Source organism: Corapipo altera, unplaced genomic scaffold, assembly GCF_003945725.1.
Source record: "Corapipo altera isolate COAL_440 unplaced genomic scaffold, ASM394572v1 126, whole genome shotgun sequence".
Taxonomy (NCBI): Eukaryota; Metazoa; Chordata; class Aves; order Passeriformes; family Pipridae; genus Corapipo; species Corapipo altera.
Window position 1 is genome coordinate 2002999 of NW_020884937.1, and position 20659 is coordinate 2023657.

A 20659-nucleotide genomic window follows, 5' to 3' on the forward strand; every position below is an offset into this window, starting at 1 on the left:
TCCTTCTCCTTCTCCTTCTCCTTCTCCTTCTCCTTCTCCTTCTCCTTTCCTTTCCTTTCCTTTCCTTTCCTTTCCTTTCCTTTCCTTTCTTCATTCTCCTCTCCTCTCCTCTCCCCTCCTCTCCTGTCTAGGTGACAAAGCAAAGGAAATGTGTGTATATATCTCTTTTTAACAGTCACTGTAAATACCCAACTGTACTCAAGGCCATTAATGGGGAATGTTTAACAGACAAACAAGAGGCCAAACCCACCCACTCAACTGTTCCCATTTCAGAGCATCTGCAAGTGATCCGTGTCCGTCCAAAGTAACAAGTGGTTGCTGTGCAGTTGTGATCCTTGGTTGCCAAACTGATCCCAGTCCATGAATGGACATGACTGTTGTCATTTTGCCACTCGGTTTCCTTTTTGGGTTGGATTTGCCTGTGTTTTTTTCCCCCCAGTCAAACATGCCCGAGCCTGTCCCTGTCTTTTGGCACGTGAATTTCTGCAGTGTTTCTCTTTTAAGTCTTAGGATGGAGCTGTTGTGCTTGGGTTAACCAAACTGTTCAGGAAGATCTCCAGGAAATTAAGCTGGATTTAGTCAGACATTCCCAGTGGACTTAAAGGAGCAGCTGTGCCAATGTGAAACTGCCTCTCATTTCAGGAACTTGAGGCAAGAGCAATGGGATCCTCTGTGTTTTTCTGTACCCAGGGACACTTCTGAGATTGTTTGTGTTCTAGCTAAGCTGTGAATTTTCTAAAAGGGCCCTGCAGTCGAGATATACCTATATTTTTTTGGCATTGATTGACAGATTGATCATTTGGATTCTTCGAATTACAAAAATAACTGTCCCTTCCCTCCCACCTTAAGAGCAAAAGTCGGTTCCAGGGTGGTCTTTCCTTGCAGATGACCTTGGACCCTCTGCATCTGTGGCCAAACATGGCATTGGTGTTTTGGGGTCGTGCTGCCACACAGCCCGTGGTGCCTCTGCAACCTCTTAGACTTCTGTGTGTTGACTCTCCCCTGCCAGAGGCACAAGAAGGATCTGGCACAACACCCTGGAAGGTAAAAATCATCTGCATTTGGTGATCAATGAGCAACTAAACTGAATGGCATGAAAGGAAAATTTAAGGACTTTGGAGGACTTCCCACACCTGGCAGTTTTGTCTCTTTTTGGACATTCTGTTTGTTTAGGCACCAATGGTCTTACTGCTTTTTTGGGGGAGGAACTAGAATGTTCTTTCAACTTTTGCCTTGTAGTTGAAGCCACGACTGGTACTTACCTACTTCAATCCAGTGTCAACGATGTCAATTCTTAAGAGTCTTTATACAGAGCATAAAGGCTTTGAGGACCATCCTAATGCTCACTTCACTTTGGATTTATGAACTGATATATATATATAAAATATATATATATATGTGTGTGTATGTGCATATATTAAAGATAAAAATGGAAATGACACTTTAAATGTGAAGTTTTGAACTGAAACTAATAGTAACCAGGAAATTCAAAATTCAGGCTGGTTCTTTGGTGTTAGTTGACATGATCATAAACTAAAAAAAAAAAAAAAAAGGAAAGACTTGGAATTTTAGCGTCAGCTGAGTGTGAGCTTTTAATTTCACTGGTTTTGTTAGTTAAGTAAAAAAAAAAAGTTTTAATGTCATTTTAAGCAAAGGTTTTTAAAAATAATCCTAGTTTACTTATTTTTAAAAGGAGGGAAAAAAAAAGCCTCAGAAAGTTGTGAAAGGAATATTAGTGGTAATAATCCTCAACACATGTAGTGCTTTATGGGGCATGATCTGCTCTCAACTGTAGCAGTTTAAATGAATGTAAAAATAATTTGAAATAGAAATAATGATTGGAGTTATATGGGTACAGGATCATGCTCTTACGAGATGGTTACACCCCTGTCATGTGAAATCTGCGCTTGCACAGAGGACCAGTAAAGTGTTTAAACCACTTCCATTATACTCCAAGTTCTTAAGTGGAATTTATATGATCCAGACACCTTTTTTTTGCACATCTGCAGCACTGATTTGCTGCTCTGAGAGCAGAATTTGTCCCCCTCTTCCCAGCTCTCTGCAGAAGTCACTCGAGTGTTTTTAACCAACGGATTGGCCCTTCCCCTTTCATTAGATACTTCCAAAAAGCTGTTTGAGAAAGTTTCCCCTGCACTTGGCAGCCTGGGCATTTTTGAAATCTAATGTTAAATGAACGGATAACATCAGGTTTGTGTTTTCTGCAGTTTGGGCTTTCACAAGCATTATATTGACAATACCGTGATTGTATTATTTAAAAAAAAAATATCAAAAGCTATATTTTGCATGAAAGACTAGTAGCCAGTTTTCAAGGAGTTCTAACTAATAAATTAGAACTTTGGAGATAAAAGATGTTGAACTACTGCCTCTAGCTGGAGACTTTTTGCCATGTTTCAGTCCAGAGTAAGAAGGAGTTTGGATCTTTATTTTTTTGTGTATTTTTGGTGTTGTTGTTGAAGCTTTTCCTGAGTTTATTTCTGGATTTTGTTGTTTCCATGGCTGTCCTACAGTGCTCTGAAATTTTAGCTGGTGGATCTCAGTCCAGTGCCTCGTGGGCAAATGTCCACTTCACCAAAACCACCCTTGAATCCTGCACTCTGGAGACCAGACCCTCAGCTAAATTCAAATCAGTACAGAAAACTGTTATTGTTGTTGTTGTTGTTAGAACAAACCCACTTCACTTAGGATTGGGATTTGGCTTCAGCACATTGTTGTTACTATTTATTTTTGGTGGTCTCAGCAAGAGAATCCAAGGGTGGAATAAGTCATGAAAACTTGACCCTTAATTCCTGGAGCCAATGCTCAGGAGCAAGAGAAGTTGGAGAGCAGTGGAGGGGAAATTTCTGCTGTTGCAGACCCTCTTTTTCTTGCTCAAATTGAAGTCTTTGGTACCATTCACCAGCACTGAATTTCCTAGAGGAAAAGGTGCCTCTCAACATATTAAATGTACAATATATCATACAAAAAACCCCTTCTGTCATAATTTGACTTATCTAAAGTGTTGCTGCACTTTGCAATGTGGCTTTCCCTGGTCACCTGAACTTCCTCAGTGTTGCTAGAAAGATCATGCTTGAGGTGTAAATAGTTATTGCAACCAGACTCTGGTACCCTGGCACAAATTAGCCCTCAAGAAACCCTCTCTGTTGAATGTAAAGCTGCAGATGCTGCCCAGGCATGGCCACCACTCCCAGTGGCTGTTGCTCCCATTTGTTCTAAGAGGGAAGAATCCCACAGGTGGTTTGCTTCCAGGTGTGTGTAAATATCAACTGAGTGTAACAGTGCTTTGTTTGATTTTTCACTGTGAAATATATTTTGGAGTAAGAAAGGCTGTGCTCTTAAAAACAAAACACAATTAAAATTGAAACAAGTGTGCAGTGCTCCTTGAGCCATTTTTTTTCTACCGTGTCCATAATGTTTTTCCTGTCTAATTTTCTTATTTTGCTTTCATAAGTGTACAAAAACTTTCTGTGCTGCAGCTTTTGTGACTATTTACTGTATCTAACCACTGTTTGATTATTGACTTGTCAGTGTGAAGTGCTGGTACTACAGGACAATTAACATCCCAAAATGAACACCACAAACTGTATTGTAAAGGACAAGGCTTGTTTCTTTGCTGCATGGTGACCTCACCTCCTTTACCTTCACCTCCATTTAGCATATCTGGAACTCAGAGCCCAGGTAAAGAAACTTAAATGCTTAGTTATGGGAATTTTTATTTCATAGAGGAAAACTACCCAAGTTCCTCTGCATCAGTTAATTATTTGCATTTGAAAACCAGGTGTTAAAACAGGGTGATGGGAGAAGGGACAGAGATGAAGGCAGGGGAGTCCAGAGTAAAATGCAATAGAGGTGAAGTTTGGAAGTTAAATTCAGACACTATATTTGGTGTCTGGCTCCTGCGTTTCAGCATCTGTCTCTCATTGCAACTAAAAGACTGTGCCTTGCAACTGCAAGGCCAACAACCACCAGAATTGGGCATGACCTGCCTGTGCTGGTGGTTTGACATCACATTTGCAAAGGTGACTCTCCCCAGACTCTCTCCATCATCAATGGCAAACAGGAGATACCTTCCAGAAGGGAGTGCAGAGCAGTTCATGGAACCAACAACCAAGGCTGGAAGTTGAATGACCATCTGGTCCAACCTTCATGACAAAGGGAGCTTAGTGAGGTTATTTAGCACCTTGTTCAGTCACCTCTTGGAAACCACCAATGTCACATCCCTGGGATGTTGTTCCCATGAATGGCTGTTCTTACTCTAAAAAATTCTTTTCTTATATCAAAATGAAACCTCTCCTGGTGCAGCTTGTACTTGTTCCTCTTCTATTTTTCATGTGGATCCTTGTGAAGAAAGAACTTTACTCTCTTTGTAACCACCCTTTTGGGACTGGAACAGCGTGATGAGGTTCCTGCTGAGCCTTCTCTTCTCCAGGGAGAAACTCCTTCAGTCTTTCTTCACTGATCCCATTGTCCATCCCTTTGACCACCTTCATGGTCCTCCTCTGGACCTTCTCCAGTCTGACCACCTCTTTCTTGAACTGTGAGGACCAGAGTGGGACAGAATATAGAATTTCTTAGACTCCTGCTGGAAACCTGGCCTGGGAGAATCTGCTCCTATTCCAGCAGGGCCAGAAGGATTAGTTGCCATAGTTTGCCTTGACAGCGTCATTTTTGCAAAATTGTGGCTTTTCATAGTATTTTCATGTCCATGGTGGATGAAGTTCTGCTTCTGAATAGCGTGAAAGCTTCTGGTTATATCAAAGATTCAGGGGGTGTTTTCCTAATCCTATGGACAGAAGAAATGAGTAACTGAAAATAAGCAAAACCAAATTGAGCAAGAACACAAAACATATTTACTCAATGTGAAGGAAGCTATGGAATTGCCATTATTTCATATTATAATATTCCCACTCCCAAACTGATTATCTTTCCTTTTCAAATTCAGTGGGATTTTCTTTTTCTCACCTTCTCTTCGCACTGGAAAGTTATTGCAAAACTTTTCTCTTTTGGCAGTTAGAAACCTTTTTTTTCTGAATTCCAAGTCAAAATAATTCCTGGCTCTCTTAGCTTCCTTTTCATACCAGTCTTGCCTCCAGTTTCTCCCTCTCTTCCTGAGGTATAAACAGCTTTATTTCAGATAAAGTCTGCAGTTTGTCTTTGATCATACAGCTGAAAGATAAGACTAAAAAAACCCATGTTATTTAGCTGCGTATGTTTCAGCTGTAATCCAAATTTGGGCAGCAAAAACAATGTAAGGAATCAAATACAGATGTGAATTCACACAGAATAGTAGGAAAATTACCTGGAAGCAGAATGCCAAGAACCCTGGGGGAAAAAAAAAAAGAAAGAAAGGGAAAAATAAAAACTAAGAGATAGATTTCCAGTTCTTGAAAACCTATAAATGGTATTTGGTTTTTGAGTAATTTTCTTTCAGATAGGTCTAAAGGAAAGTAATTCCAATATTTTCCCTTTCTGCTTTCAGAGTTGATCTTGCAAGAGAAACTGTATCACTGCTGTTTCCCATCAGAGGTATAGGACACATACTCAGTCAAAATACTGCAAGAAATCATCATTCAAATGGCCTAAAAGACACTGATTGTGTCAGTTTGTGAGGTTTCAGTGCTCATGTGTCTGATATTGCTACTAAATCCCTGCCAAATCTGGTCTACAAACCATAAAAATATCCAACTTTATTTGTCCAGCCCAGCCCTGACAAAAATTAGATATGAAAATTTTAGTGCCATAGAAAAAAAAAATGTCCAGAGTGACATAAGCAAACAGTGGCAATAAAAGTGGAAACCTCTTAATTTAATTGGCTTTATCTGTCTTGTTATTTGAAATTGTTTTTCGATAGTGTTTCAGAAATAATTGCTTATGTCAGAGGTTTTTAACCTGTGGTCTGTGAAGACCTCAGAGCCCAGAGACTATTTCTGAAGTGTTCATGGGAGAGGATTAAAAAAAAAAAAGTTCATTTTTGTGTGTGGTAATAGATGTCTGGGAGGCTCCTGAAGAGCTTCAGTCTTACATTTCTTTATGCAAAGGCTCCCACAGATAAAGACCTAGAAAGTTCAATAAATTCAGATTTTCCTCCTTGCTTTGATTATGTCATTTCATGATATTAAGACTTTCACTTTTGTTCTGAGGTTTTTTCCATGTGGGCAGGGCTTCCAGAGAAATGTGTGCTTATATTATCAATATTATACTTATAATCACTGCAGAGCAGTGAGTGTGTCCTCCACAGAACTGTTATATGTGGAAGGGAAGCAAGCCAAGTGGGAAGAGCAGATAGAGCAGAATTTATGGACACCACGTGGGATCCTGCTTGGCCTCCAGTTGCCAGACAGGATTGGAGTCTCTTATAGTTCCTGGGTCGTATCTGTGAGCTCTGTGTGGATATCTAGGAAACAGATAAACTCCCTGAGTGGGATTCACTTTCAGACTCAGATATTGAACTTTATTATCTCTGTGAGGGCAGTGTCTCCTGGAGTCTTTTTTCTACAACTGTAAAACGTACATAACGCAAAAAATAGAACCAAATACCTGTTTTTAAGTAGTTTTCTTCCTTAGGAGTTAAATATCAAGGGCTATATTAGATGTGTGTCCCTTTCAACACCTGGCACCTTCAGTATTAGATAGTCTGGCCCACAGTTAAAGTCCTGGAAAAGGTCTTGTGTCCTCAAGCAGTCAGCTAAGGAGATACCCACACCACTCCACTTTAGACATCAAGAGCTGAGGTGTCTCCCTTTGATCTGCTTTCTCCACTTTGCCTTTGTGGCCACAAGAGACAAAAGAGCAATTTCAGAGCACAAAAATCAAAACTCGTATTTTTTGATGTCCACTCAGAGGGGAGGTGATTCACACTTTGTGAGTGTTCCTTTCCACCAGGAGGTCGAGATGGTTGGACTGGAGACAGATGTTGACACTGTGGCAGCCTGGATGTGGAGATGGATTTTCCCTGGCAACTTTGCCTGCTCACTGCTCTTCTGTTTCACACATGCTGAGAAACAATGGCTTTGAAAAGCCTTTGGGAGGGGCTCCTGTTGGGTATTAGCAGCCAGATCTGAGGGAGGTGTTATGCCTGATAAAGGCTTAGGAGAGTTTTCAGGAAGTCTCCTTCCCTGTGTCAGGTTGTGTCCATATGACCAGCACTTCTGTGTCCAGAAACAAACCATATTATACAGCGCACATGCAGTGAAAAAAAAAAAAAAAAATTAAGATTTTACCCTCTGCTTTCAGCAGTCAGGAACATGCAACCAGTTCAGAATTGCATTTAAAGGACAAATTAGGAAGATCTGGAGTGTGCAGTCATAGTTAATGATGCTCTGATGTTAAGCTCCGTGTATATCTGTACTAAAGAGCTAAATTCAGCTAAATACACATTGTACTTTGTGTATGAAAACACACCAGCAGAGCTTGAACAATGTTTTGAACCTCGTGGTCTTTCACCTTCTTATGATTCGAATTGCAATTTCCCATTGGCTTTCTTTTGGGGAATTCATCCATGTGAAGAATTACTGTGTGATATGACACTGTGTGATCTGACACTCTTCAGTGTCTGAAATTCCTTAGGCTTCTGCATATGCCTTTCCCAATGGACTTTGTGCTTGCAGAGAAGTCTCAAGAGGCCTTCGTGTATCAGTATAATCTGTAAAAAACAAATATTTGGTGTGTTCATTCTCTTTCCCTTCTACTTGTCAATTTAGTGGCAATGCAAACCTGCTATAGCTCTGAGAAGTACCAAGTTATCGGATGGAAAGCTGTATTTTGGCTTTTGACTGTGTCAAGGTACAAAGTTATGGCCTGTTGGGTCTAATACTGACCTTTTTTGGTCAAAACTGGTTTAACTGGTAATGGGATTTGGGGTTATTCAGCTTTGTTATGAGGTGGAAACACAGATATCAATTGCTGCTTTCTAACCTTTTTTGTGTTTTGAGAAATTGTTTTTAACATGTATACTGCTGTAGATGACACAATAAATGTATTATCATTTTGTATAAGTCTGTTCTGATATAAAATTACACCAAAGAGAACTTTTTGTCTGTGAAGTTACAGGGTAGTGTTTTTTTTTTTTTTCCTGAAGCAACAGGATGGGGGGGGAGGGGTGGTTTGGGCTGAAATTTGCTTCCTTCCTCATGAGGAGTCCAGGGATTCTGCTGGTCAAAATCAGTCCTGGACCAACCAGGAGTGAAGTTTTTGCCTTTAATGGGCCATGAACCCTCTTCCTTCACCTTCAACCAGGGGAGTTACATGAGGAATGTGTTTACCACCCTGAACCAGTGCAAACACGACTGGGGTCTAATATCACCAATATAAAGGCAACACACTCTCCACTGCAACTGAAAGCACCTGTGCCTCTGAGTTTTGATCCACAGGTCTTTGGGGACCTAAATATTATTTCTAAGGGATCTAAATAGCAGAAAAAAAATCTGTTGTCCTCAAACAAAGACTTTGTCAGTTGGCAAGGGTGAAAAAAGATGAGTGTCTGTAACTCTTGATATACTTCAAGGCTTCATTTCTTTTATAGTCAAACCTAAAGAGTTTAATCATTAGGTTAATTTTAAAATATCAGGTACATTCACACTACTGAAACAGGGGACTCCACAGTAGATGACCTATTTCTGATATTTTTTCTGTCTTTGGTCTCTGCTTCAGCTACCATAAGTCTTTGCCTGTCCCTCGTGGATCTGTGAATCTCCACACAGGCTCCATTTTTCCACTGTTGTCCTCCTTCATTGTTCAGCCAAAGTCCAGATATGTGGATCCTTGTCCTTTGATGGGGAAATGGATACTCATTTATTGGAACTGTGGTTAGAAATGTGTCAGGGAACAACCAGGGCTGGGGGGTTGGAGATCCCCATCCTACAGCACTGCTGAGGCAGGACCTGGGATGAAAGGGGGTCTCAGGCCCATGAGCAGGTTGGGTCTTGGGAGGGACAGGGCAGATATATGGATTTCCTTTTCTGCTGTGCTTCAGATCCCTGGAAATGCACTTTTACATGAATTTCCCGTGACCTAAAGCAGCCTCAGCCCCTTTTTTAAAGGCTGGATGACGAGGCACAGGACATATCTCTCCTCTCCACCCTGTGCAGAAGGGCTGCATCAGTCAGTATCTTACTAATCATGGAGATCAGCAAATGTAGATCAGAGAATCTAGAAAAAGCCTAATTTGTAAAACTCACATCTACTCTAAGTGATTTTTTTAAGGCTCCTTTTTTTTATAGTTAAGAGGCAGAGAAATAAAAGGTACCTCCAAAAGTATTTCAGCTCCCTCCAGAAGTCCTTTGTAAGTACCCACTGTTTTAAAGGCACAATACCACACTATAGCATTTTGCTCCAAAAACCAGACACCTGGTTTAAATGAGGAAAACCTCATTCACAAGGTCTGTCAACACACCAAGGAGCAGAGTACCTTGAATTCAGTTGCATTTTCTGCAGTTGAAAAAGTCCTACTCAGACACTCCAATAATTCTTGCTCTGGGTGCATTAGGCAGCCTGGGGGAAGCTCTGCATTGGCAAAGCAGGTAAAGCTGCCTGCTGGGAGGATTTCTTTTAGTCTGGAGCCCACACAATCAAACTTTCTGAAGAGGTGACACCATCAGATTTAAGATTCTACTCTCTGAGAGGAATTTCTGTTACTTTAACAGCCTGTCTTTGCTGGAACCCCCCCCCCCAAAAAAAAACAAAAAACAAAAACAAAAACAAAAACAAACAAACAAACAAACAAACAAACAAAAAAAGCTGAAACAGCTGGGTTTGATCTTTCCAGGTTGTCATGCAGTTTGTAAAGGAATATAAAAAAAATAATAGTTGAAGAGTTAAACTGTGTAAAAGACACCAGGGGATTAGAGGAAGAGAAAACAGCTTTTTATGGCTGATATAATTCATTAATCCGTTGCAGCTGCCCTTTATTAGTAATTTAATTCTCAGGACAGGCTGTAGCTCAGGTTCACGTTGGGTGTGAGCAGGGGGCAGTGTTTTGGAGCGCTGCTTGGCTTTCTGGATCGCAAAGATCCAAACAAGCCAGCAGCATTCCCAGCTCCAGGAGAGGGCAGTGGCTGCACACAGAACACGCAGCGCTGCTAAACCCGGCTTGTGACAACCTTTTGCTGCCTTCCTTGTGAAGGAAGATATCCCTGAAGCATTCCCGACTCCCACACACATCATCATACCCCCAGGTGTGTCCTCACGAAGGGATGAGCAACCTTTTCACAGCCCAAACAAAATCTTTGTCCATGAAACTTTTGCACATCCCAAGATTATTAACCTTCTTTTTTTATATAAAGTCTCAAATGAACTATCCAAAGTGACACAAATTAAATTTCCAAACTCACAAAAGCTGTAATTATCACTTGCATTTTATAGCTGTACATCACACAAACGTGTTCTCATCACAATGCTTTTCAACAGATTGAAACAACACAGGAGCAAAGGTTACTTTGACAAGTAAAACTGATAAGGATTCTGATCATCAGAATAGACAAAATTACAGAATAGACACACAATTCATTGGAACAGATGGGCCTAATTAATAAATAATTCATTTGAACCATATTTATAGAAATGTGGATAATTCATCTCTGCTCTAATAACAGAACTAGAAATGAAGCACCTAAAACCAACAAAGAGGTTTCCACGAGTCAAATGTCTGTTGACCTAAATAATTAACGAAGAACAGAGCAAATTGAGGGACTGGAATATTATTTTTTTAAGCTGAACTGGTGCTCCAGTTCACAGAAATCCAGGATGTATGTGAATGGCTGTGGTCTCCAGCAGTGCTTCCAAGCCTGATGCAGGTTTTCCTGGGAATGGTCCTGTCTTGAAAGGAGCTGTAGCTGTACCTTTCTTTACTTTTGGAGAGGTTGAGGTAGAGTCCAACTCAGTCCCGAAGAAAGAGGGAGGTCACCCAAAGAAGTGATGCAAGGACGACATTGGTTCTGAGCTTTACTGGGCCATACTTTGCCTCACTGCCCTCACTGCTGTGTGGATAATTCTGTCCCCTGAAACATCATCGAGTGGAGTGACAACGAGCTGAGAAACGCTGAGGCAATCACAGTGATCACAGCAATTTAGTCCTCATAGGCAGGTCCCCCCAGAAAAGCAAAAGCACAGTTTAATTGTTTGTTTCATTGATGGATCCAGCTAATCTTCGGGGTTGTGGTGACAGGTCTGTTCCAACTCACAAAGAGCAGCAGCTGAGCTCTAAAACCAGGTTTATAAGTCATTCTGAGCTCAAGGCAGCCCAGCTGGACACTGCATTGAGTTTGTTCTCATTTCTTTCTTCATCCATACTCTGCCCAATATTCAGCTGATCCATATTTTCCCGTGGACAAGAGGGTTTGGGATCCTCTGACCTAGTTTAATCTCTTTTCAATAGGCATGGAATGTGAAAAAACCAAGCAGATATTGTAACTACCTGTTTTTTTGTGGCACTCGAGACACCTTGAGATTCCTTTTTAAGGAGATTGCTGTTCCATTGGTGGTGCTTGGCAAGTTTCTGTGCTTAATTCCCACTAAACTGACTCAAGCTGTCTCAAAACAACACCAGTAATTATTATGACAAAGCTTTGCCACCAAATAGCTCTTTCTATGGCAAAACTTGGCCACAAAATAACTCTTTCAAATGAAGATTAGGAATAGTGCACTTGAAAATTGGAAAATTTGGGAAACACTAACAAAGACATGACAAACGTGCTGGGCCTGAGGAGACTTAATGTGGGTTCTTTTTTTTTTTATTTTTTGGAGCGCTAACCTGTTGATTCAAACTATCCCCAGGCCTGGCTTTTCCCAACAAAACAAATGGACTTTATATACTTAAGGAGAGAGCCAGGGTTGGGATATGAATCTGTACCAGATGAGAAAAGCAACTCACGTCCAGGACAAGGAATTTACAGAATTCACACTATGGAAAGCCAAAAGGATCCAGTTTGCCATCTCTTAGGCAGTACATCCCAAAGCCACAGCTAGAAAGCCTCAGACAGTAGTTACACCATTGTGGTACCCAGATATTTTCCTTTTTGGGCTGATTTTTTCCAGCAGTGACAACTGAGTGACGTAGTTGACAGGACTGTTTTCCCTGGACAAAGTCCCGTGTTTGTGGGTGAAGGTCAGGTATTCCTGATACTGCCACTTGCACAGTTGTTTCTTCAGTTCACTTTGAACCTGTAGAAAAGGAAGTTCAAAACAAAGAAACAGAAAATTCAGGCCTAGTGGACACTGAAGGTAAAATATGGATGTCAGCCTGACTACTTAGCCCAGAGTCATAAAGGCACCAGGAAAACAAGGATTAATCCTTAACACATTTTTAGAAGAACTTGAACTGTGTCCCTATCCACTTTTGAAAATAAATAGACCCAATTTCAAAAATTCAGAGGATGACATGTAGAAGCACATTAAAAGAGAGGCTTCCTCCACCAATCCAGTATTCCAGTGCTATCCCAGCAAACTCAAGGCCCCTCAGCACTGCTGTGTATAAATCCCAGTCCTGAGTTTCATCCTGTAGAAATAACACCTTTCTTGGTAGCAGCACAGTCTCTCACATTGTCACATTGTCACAGATACTCAAAACTGGAGAAACACACACACAGAGAAAATAATAATTATTATTTCTGATTGCAGGGAGCTGTAACAGATGCACTGCCAAGTAGGAACGAGTGGCCAAGCTGCTCCAGAAGCAGTTTTCCCAAGCAGCATGGACACAAGCCAACCCAATATGATCTTGGGGCCAGAGATCACACCCTGCCTATCCCTTTTTTACCACCTCCTGAATTTGTGTGTTGTGAGATACAACATGAAAGCTATTAAATGCTGTTGGCAAGGAGTCTGTGGGTACAGAAGGCAGATGGGAAGGAGAGCATTCTCTATTTATAGTCAGTCTTGAAGGCCCTCTCTCAGACCATTCTAAATTGTTTTCCTAAGTAACAAATGTATTTTAGGCATTGTTCTTTCATGGGTAGGATTAATTACACCTTTAGCCATCCCTGTGAGGTGCTGGAGCATGTCCAGAGAAAGGTAATGAAGCTGGTGAAGGGTCTGGAGAGTCAGTCCTGTGAGGAGCAGCTGAGGGAGCTGGGGGTGTTCAGTCTGGAGAAAAGGAGGTTCAGGGCAGACCTTATTGCTCCCTACAACCCCCTGACAGGAGGCTGTAGGTGGGGGTCAGTCTTTTCTCCCAGAAAACAAGTAGAAAACAAGAAGAATCGACCTCAAGCTGTGCCAGGGGAGGGTCAGGTTGGACATCAAGGAGGAATTTCTTCCTGGAAAGGGTGGTCAGGCATTGGAAGGGGCTGCCCAGGAGGTTTGGAGTCCCCATTCCTGGAGATGTCCAAGGAAAGACTGAACATGGCACTGAGTGCTCTGGGCTGGGGGACAAGGTGGGGATTGGGCACAGGGGGGACTTGATGATCTTGGAGGGCTTTTCCAACATTAATGATTCTGTGATTCTATAAGAAGTGTCCACTCTAATCTAGAGGGGAGACTGGAGCCACTCTTAGTTGGTCATTCCTCTCATTTACCCTACACACCTTTCTGAGGATGAGATGTGTTTTTACATTTTCTCACCAATTTTGGTTCATTCTGCTCTTTTGGGGAAAGTGCCAGCAAATTTAATCAGGTTTGGAAATGACAGGAACAGGTAAAATGTGCTACAGGGAACTTCTCCAAATTCTAACAGTGTTATAAAACCAGGAAAGGAAGGGTTTGAGCAAAATTAGTGAATGCACAGGGCCATGCTGGAAAAGGGAAAGGGGAAAAGGGAAAAAGGGGAAAAAGGGGAAAAAAAGAGTAAAAAAGGGAGAAAAAGGGAAAAAGGGGGGGGAAAGGAGGAAAAAAGGGGGGAAAGAGGGAAAAGGGGGAAAAGAGGGGGAAAGATGGGGGAAAAGAGGGGAAAAAAGGGGGGAAAAGCAGGGAAAATGGGGGGGAAAAGAGGGGGAAAGGGGGAAAAAGGGGGAAAAAAGGGGAAAAGGGGGAAAAAAGGGGAAAAGGGGGGAAAAGAGGGAAAAGGGAAAAAAAGGGGGGAAAAGGGGGGAAAATGGGGGAAAAAGGGGGAAAAAGGGGAAAAGAGGGGAAAAAGGGGGAAAAGGGGGAAAAAGGGGGGAAAGGGGGAAAAAGGGGAAAAAGGGAGGGAAAAGGGACAAGAGGTGAGGAAAAGGGGAGAAAAGGGAAAAGAGGGGAAAAGAGGGGGAGAAAAGGAGAAAAAAAGGAGAAAAAAGGAGAAAAGGGGGGGAAGGAAAAAAGAGGAAAAGAGGGGAAAAAAAGAGAAAAAGGCAGAAAAAAAGGGGAAATAGAAGGAAAAGGGGAAAAGAGGAAAAGGGGAAAAGAGAAAAAGAAGAAACTCACTAGGAGAAAATAAACTTAAAGGAGCATCACAAGCTTTCCATGGAAACACCATCATGACAGACATCAGACACAAAACAGGAGACAAATCCCTGCCAGGAAAGTCGGGAACAGTTTGGGAAGGGTCACAGCTCCAAAGATTGTTTGTGTCCTCCTGTCAGAACTGGCTGAATACAAATAAAGGCAACAAAGGTTCCAAGGGAAAAGAAAAGCTCTGGGGATGTCAGGCTTTCAGCAGCAGATCAAAGCACTGATCTGGTCTGAAAATAGGAAAAGAAATTAAAAGCAAGAGGGGTCTCTGGGTTTTAAAGGTTTTGATGATCTTATTTCCTCGTTACTCACCTCTGCGTTGGAGAAGCAGTAGAGAAGAGCGACAACAAAACCCTGGGACAGGGAGGGCAGGGAGGAAAAAAGCCAATACTCAGGATTTAAAGCATAGAATCAATGACAGACAGAAAGTTTCATGCACAGTTTGAGTAAGACAGACAGCAAAAAAAATAGTGTTTTCCATTTTTCCATTGAAAGTCAGGTGATGTGGCACTATTATTATTTTCATAATAGAATTAAATTCCTCAAAGTACTGATGATATTATATGTATATTATTGCCCTTGTATGGAGACAGTAAGGACTGATTTGCTGTTTATTGTATCCTACAAACAACTTCTCCCTCAGATAAAGGAGTAGGGACATGTGTTTTCTTCTAATCTATATTTACAGTAGTGAATAAAGTTATTACAAAGTGTACCATACCCTCTCAAATCCATGATATTCTTCTGATTAGCAGTATAGCAAAACAAACCATAAAATATTAACATGATTCACCACTCCTAAAGGGTAAGTGCAGAGAAGGTGGTTATATATTCTCCTTATTTCTCCATTCCTCTTGTTTTTATTATATGTGAAATCATTTTCCATCAGTTCACCTTAATCCACAGACTGGTCTTCACAAAACTCTTGTTATTCAATTAATTCTTGTTATTCAATATATTGTTGTTCAATAAAGGTAGATGTTGGTTTGGTGGGGTTTTTTTTGCATTTATTAATATGAAGTCTGACTGAGAATTCAAAAACAGTATGAGATTTCAAATAATAAGGGAACAAAAACCAGGAGAGCCGCTGAAGGAGGAAGATGGAATGTGTGTGTTGGATTTGGACACATTGACAAAACCTGCTGTAATAACCAAGCTGAGGGTGTGGTGGTACAGATTAAACCTCTTAGGATTGTTAAATGTTTTGTCCATCTTACCTGGAAGGAACCCAAGCCCAGCTCAATGTAAAAACGAGCTTCCAGCCCAGTGCTCTCTGGGAAAAATGCGAATACGATGTAGTGCACTCCAAAGAGGGGGATTAAAAGCAACGTGGATTTAGCAAGTCTCCTGTAAAACCAAAGTTTAAAAAACAAAGCAGTGTTAGAAATATGGAATTAGTGATAGGAATTTTATGTTGGAGCATATTTTAATTCACAATGGAGGCAACTACATCCCTGGAAAGATCCCCATTAGCTGTGAAGTGGCTCATAAACAAGGACTGGGTTTGGTTACCAGAACATCAACATCAAGCTACTGCCTAAGAATTTGAAGGAAATCTAATTGAAATCTGCATCTTTTTCTATGTGGCCATTTGTGGATTCGTTACCTGACATTTAGTGTTTACACTTTCAATCTGGGTCCTTTCACAGCTGCAAAACTTTCTGGTTTACTTTTCTCATCGTCCCCAACCCACCCCACCTTTTTTCCCCCTGAAGAAAGAGAGAGAGGTGATATTTGGGATGAACAGGAGCATTGACGTTGTTATTTCTCCTGGGAATTTCTCTCTCTGTTAGAAGAAGAGGAGAACATTTCGTGCCCATAAAATATTTCTCATATCAGAACAGGTCAATATTAAGAAACCCAGAAATACTCACACGAAGTGGCTCGAATGGCTCCCTCCTCCCTCTTGAGATTTCAGTTTATGGACTAGAATTCTGATCACATTAATAAATATAATAAAGTTAATCTGAAAAGACAAGGCAAAACCTGTAAATTTATTATTGGCCAGGAGGCACCTTCAGCTGACACAAATAACTGAAAATCCCCAGTCAGAGCAAGTGCACTGCCATAAACCAGAGCAGATCTGTTCTCAGACCAAATCAAGAGCATTATAAATAGCAATTATTTTTCCCACCCACATATATTTATACATAAAATATGGTGAAAATTATGCTGAATTAATGTAGATCTACGTATCTCAAGCTCAGAGTAATAATATATTTTATTTATATTAGTAAATATTATATATATAAATAAATAATATTATTTTATTTATATTAATGCTCTGTTTTTCTCACCAGCAGCTCACAGGTCTTACATGGTTTTAACAGTCCCTTCTGCTCCCACCATTGTTTGGGATAGGGATTATAAGAGATACAGACCTGAATGACATACTACTCACTCCCTAAATTTAGGTGGTGTAAATGGGTGGATAAGGGAGATTTCTTTGTCTTAAGTTTACATCCTAAGAACTTATTTAAAAAAAAAAAAAATTCAGATAAAATTATTTTTAAAATACACCAGAAAAAATTATTTTAAAAATATACCAGGAAAAAAATATTTAAAAAATATATCAGGTAAAATGATGTATATGCAGATACTCAAGGGAAAATGAAAAAAAAAAAACAAACAAACATACTAATACAGTTATCAGGATGGGGCCCTTGATGATCCATAAGACCACTCCATTTTCATCATCATCCCAACATCTGAAACCACAAACAAAACAGGTCATTTTATCTGTCCCATGTGAGCTTTTACAACATATAAATCACTTTTTTACAGAGAAAGAAAGTTTAAATCCCTGCCTAAATGTCCCTGATAGCACTGGTACCCTCACACCTCTCTAAAATCTCCATGTAACTCAATTTGAAGGAAATTTATTCTGTAAGAAGCAAAGATTGAAGAACCAAAGTAAAATCGAGAAATTTGTATTTTCAAGCTTCTTTCCTGCTCTTCTCACTACTCTCCATCATTCAGTTGAGTTCTGAGCAGGAAGGTGTAAAACAGTCTCTTTTCCAACTGATTATCTGTGTGAAATGACCTGGACACCTCCAGGACAGCTTTTAGTAAACAATGTTTATATCTGGCTCTCAGATTAAAAGATTAAAATAGAAAAAAAATAAAATAATTAAATGGAAACAAATTAACAAGACATGATGTGTTTGTTTGGCAGGTTCTTATTTGCAAAGATTAGGGTTAGCAATATATGGCTGATTTTAAACAGAAACAGTAATTTCTTAAAATATAATAATTTCCTTATATATAATTTTATAAAGATTATAATTTATTTTATTTTCTTATAATTGTATACAATTATATAAATAATGTATTTTCTTAAAATGCAATTATTGCAGGTCTGGCCATTAGGGAACTAAATGAAATTTCAGTAGTTACCATGGGTTTATTATCCCATATACAAACATCAAAATCAGAAGAATTAAACCTATTTTCTCACAGGTTTCCATATGAAGTGTAAAGATTAGAAGCAGAACTTGGGAATATGTGGGTTTTTTCCTTTTTTTTTTTTTTTTTTTTTTTAATACCTCTTTTTTCCCCACCAGCAGAACAGAATACCATAAAAACCAGGATATCCTCATCTCCCTTTTCCAAGCTCTGACTTACCCAGTATTTTGTTGGTGGATTCTTGTAAGGACCCAAGCAAACAGCACAGCAGCAGGAGCTCCTGAACAAATCAATATGGAACACAACAATTATTTGGAATACTGTGACCCGTGGAGACTTTACTCCAAGCAGGTTCATGGAGTAGCAGGTTGGATGCACATTAAAGGACAAATCATGGGTCAGACAATTTTAAATAACTTTATGAAAGAACTTGACTTGTAGCTTGGGGGAAAAAAAAGGCGTACAAGGGCAGAGGAATTTTAAAAAAGCAAAGGAGAATAAGGGGTGCTGTGAAACTGCATTTTCAGAAATAAATGCTAAGAATTACTTTAGGTTTGCCTATGAATTACAAGCATTTGTGAAGCAGCAGTAACCACTTATTTACCTGTAGCTCTTTTATCCTGTGAATTGTGGCCAACATACAACTTTTTGTACACTAGGTGGAAGAATTCACATTTTTATCCTCTATTAATCACACTGGACCCATCAGCTGATAAGAATTCCATGAAAACTTAATTAAAGCCAGCAACTGGTGATTTCTATTCCCACTTTTTACTGCTTATCCTTCTATCCTTCTACATTTATGGCTGATTTTGTTTTAAGAAGGCCTATAAAGTAGAAATTGCTTTTGCTCTCTTTCTGTGGAATTGAATTTCCAAAGACCAAGTGACTTTCAAAGCTGCAGAAAAAAAGGGACTCTAATCTGAAACAAGTGACATTTTCACTGATAAATAGACAGAAATAAAGGTAACATCTTTCTAAATACCATCTGAGATCTTTAAAAAAGGCCTAGAAGGTGTTCTTCTAAATTTTAGTCCTTTACTAAAGTCCTTTAAAGCTGGGATCACGTTCAGTTCAAGTGGTCTGTTTAATTAATGAAGAGAAATATTTGCATCCATATCACCTAAGATCTGAGTTACCCCTGAGATGTCTCCCTCCTTCCATTTATTCCAGAAGGAAATGAGGATTACTACATTATTAATTGAGTTGTTTCCTTTGTTATCTCAATTTAGCCATGATTAATCAAGGTCTGAGAGTCTAACTTCAGACAGTCATATTTGGAACAGCTCAAAAAAATTGGATTACACTATATAAAGTCTGAGAACCTCAATATAAAGGATAAATTAATATTTACTTGAGGATAATTTGGATTTCACTGCTAAGGCAAAACAATTTCATTGTAACTCCTTCATTTGGGTGCCTCTTTTTTAAAATAGCCAAGGTGAGGCACAGGAATATATGAGAGTCATAAAAACAACTCTCTCCAGTGAAAGAAATTTTAGGTCTTACACATTCCTGTTCTGACAATCAGAGAAAATTTTAATTGCTGTAAAACCTCAAAGAATTTCTTAAAGCCAGGAGTTATCTTAAAAGAGAAGAATTGTTTGATTCCTAGGCCTGAACTCACGTGATCTAAGATTAATCCCTCAGGTTCTGTTTCCTAAAAGCAAAATGCCAACTTTAAGTTAGTCACCCAAACTTCTTTAGTCAGTGGAGGAAGACAAAGTGTTTCTAGGATGTTCTCCAGACAAATTAGTCATCATCTTGAGGACTGGATTAATCACCACCGTGGTGAGTGGTGTAAATAACCAATAAGATAAATAAATAAGAAAGGCAATACAATGATGTGTGGTTTTCATATAACAGTACTGAATAAATGGGCAACTCTCCTCAGAATGGTGGCACCTCTGACAGGCACATTTTGTCTCAAAACACATATTTTATTTATTTCTGACAGTAAAGAGAGATGGTAGATAACACAGAGAGGGAAGGAGTACTGACCCCAGCCAGTGAGTATGAACCACCACACGAACTGCTTGTTGGAAACAAAGGTCAGCAGGAGCAGGGTTTGCAGGTAAATCCCTTCAATGAGAAGCCAGAAGAAATTGGCCAAAATACTGAACTGGAAAAATGCCACAGCAGCCTTACAGGCAACCTGGAAGGGCAGGGGGAGAAAAATATGTTAAATCTACTCTCATTATGGCTGGTTTCTCTCCAAACAGATGCAAAATTCAATATTAACCACACAAGAACAAAAAAATTCTAACAATATTTCAGTGGGTTTGGGGTTCCATAATTTGAATTGACTTCAGTTTTTTGAAAGGGAAATACTGAGTTTCTCTCACAGAGTAAATTCTTTGCCAGCAGAAATTGTTACAGCTTCATTAGAGACATGTACTTTAGATATCAAAGCTGAGTGCAGCCATAGCACTTGGTCTTTGTGTTGTTTGCTTTAAGATTTCAGTTCTAGCAAACTAAAGAGAAATGGGACTTAGGAATCCCAAGAATTGAATGTTAACTCGAGGATGAAAGAGAGGGGACGTTCAGTACCGTTGACATTAGGCAGTGGTCCATAGTTTCATCTGCAAACAAAACAGCATCTTTGGTGAAAACAGCAATTGCTCTCAAGATAAAGGAGACAAACAGATGCATGTGGATGTAATTCCGTGTACAGTGGAATTTTCTGACATGGAAAGAGAAAACAAAAATTATCCTTCAACAGAAATTGCTCATGGTCTCAGCAAAACTCAAACTGCCAACACCTCCTGAAGCAAACAAATGACCTGTCACTGTCTGAGAGGGAGACAGACAGGAGGGAACAGAGCAGTTGTTGTCTGTTTAAGGTAATAAAAAATTCCAGTATAATTGTCCTTGAATCACC

The 20659-nt window shown here is 39.8% G+C and overlaps 1 protein-coding gene across 1 annotated transcript in view; it reads right to left on the reverse strand.

Moving 5' to 3' along the window:
- Positions 1–10365: 10365 nt before the first annotated feature.
- LOC113955298 (vasoactive intestinal polypeptide receptor 1-like) overlaps positions 10366–20659 on the reverse strand; it is a 30151-nt gene continuing 19857 nt past the window's right edge. The window contains exons 6-13 of the mRNA XM_027660616.1: positions 20329–20461; positions 19780–19933; positions 17998–18058; positions 17012–17081; positions 16248–16339; positions 15591–15720; positions 14686–14727; positions 10366–12174 (exon numbers count right to left, since the gene is read on the reverse strand). Of these exons, the coding sequence (XP_027516417.1) occupies positions 11986–12174; positions 14686–14727; positions 15591–15720; positions 16248–16339; positions 17012–17081; positions 17998–18058; positions 19780–19933; positions 20329–20461 (871 nt within the window). The 3' untranslated portion in view covers positions 10366–11985. The remainder of the gene's footprint in view (positions 12175–14685; positions 14728–15590; positions 15721–16247; positions 16340–17011; positions 17082–17997; positions 18059–19779; positions 19934–20328; positions 20462–20659) is intronic.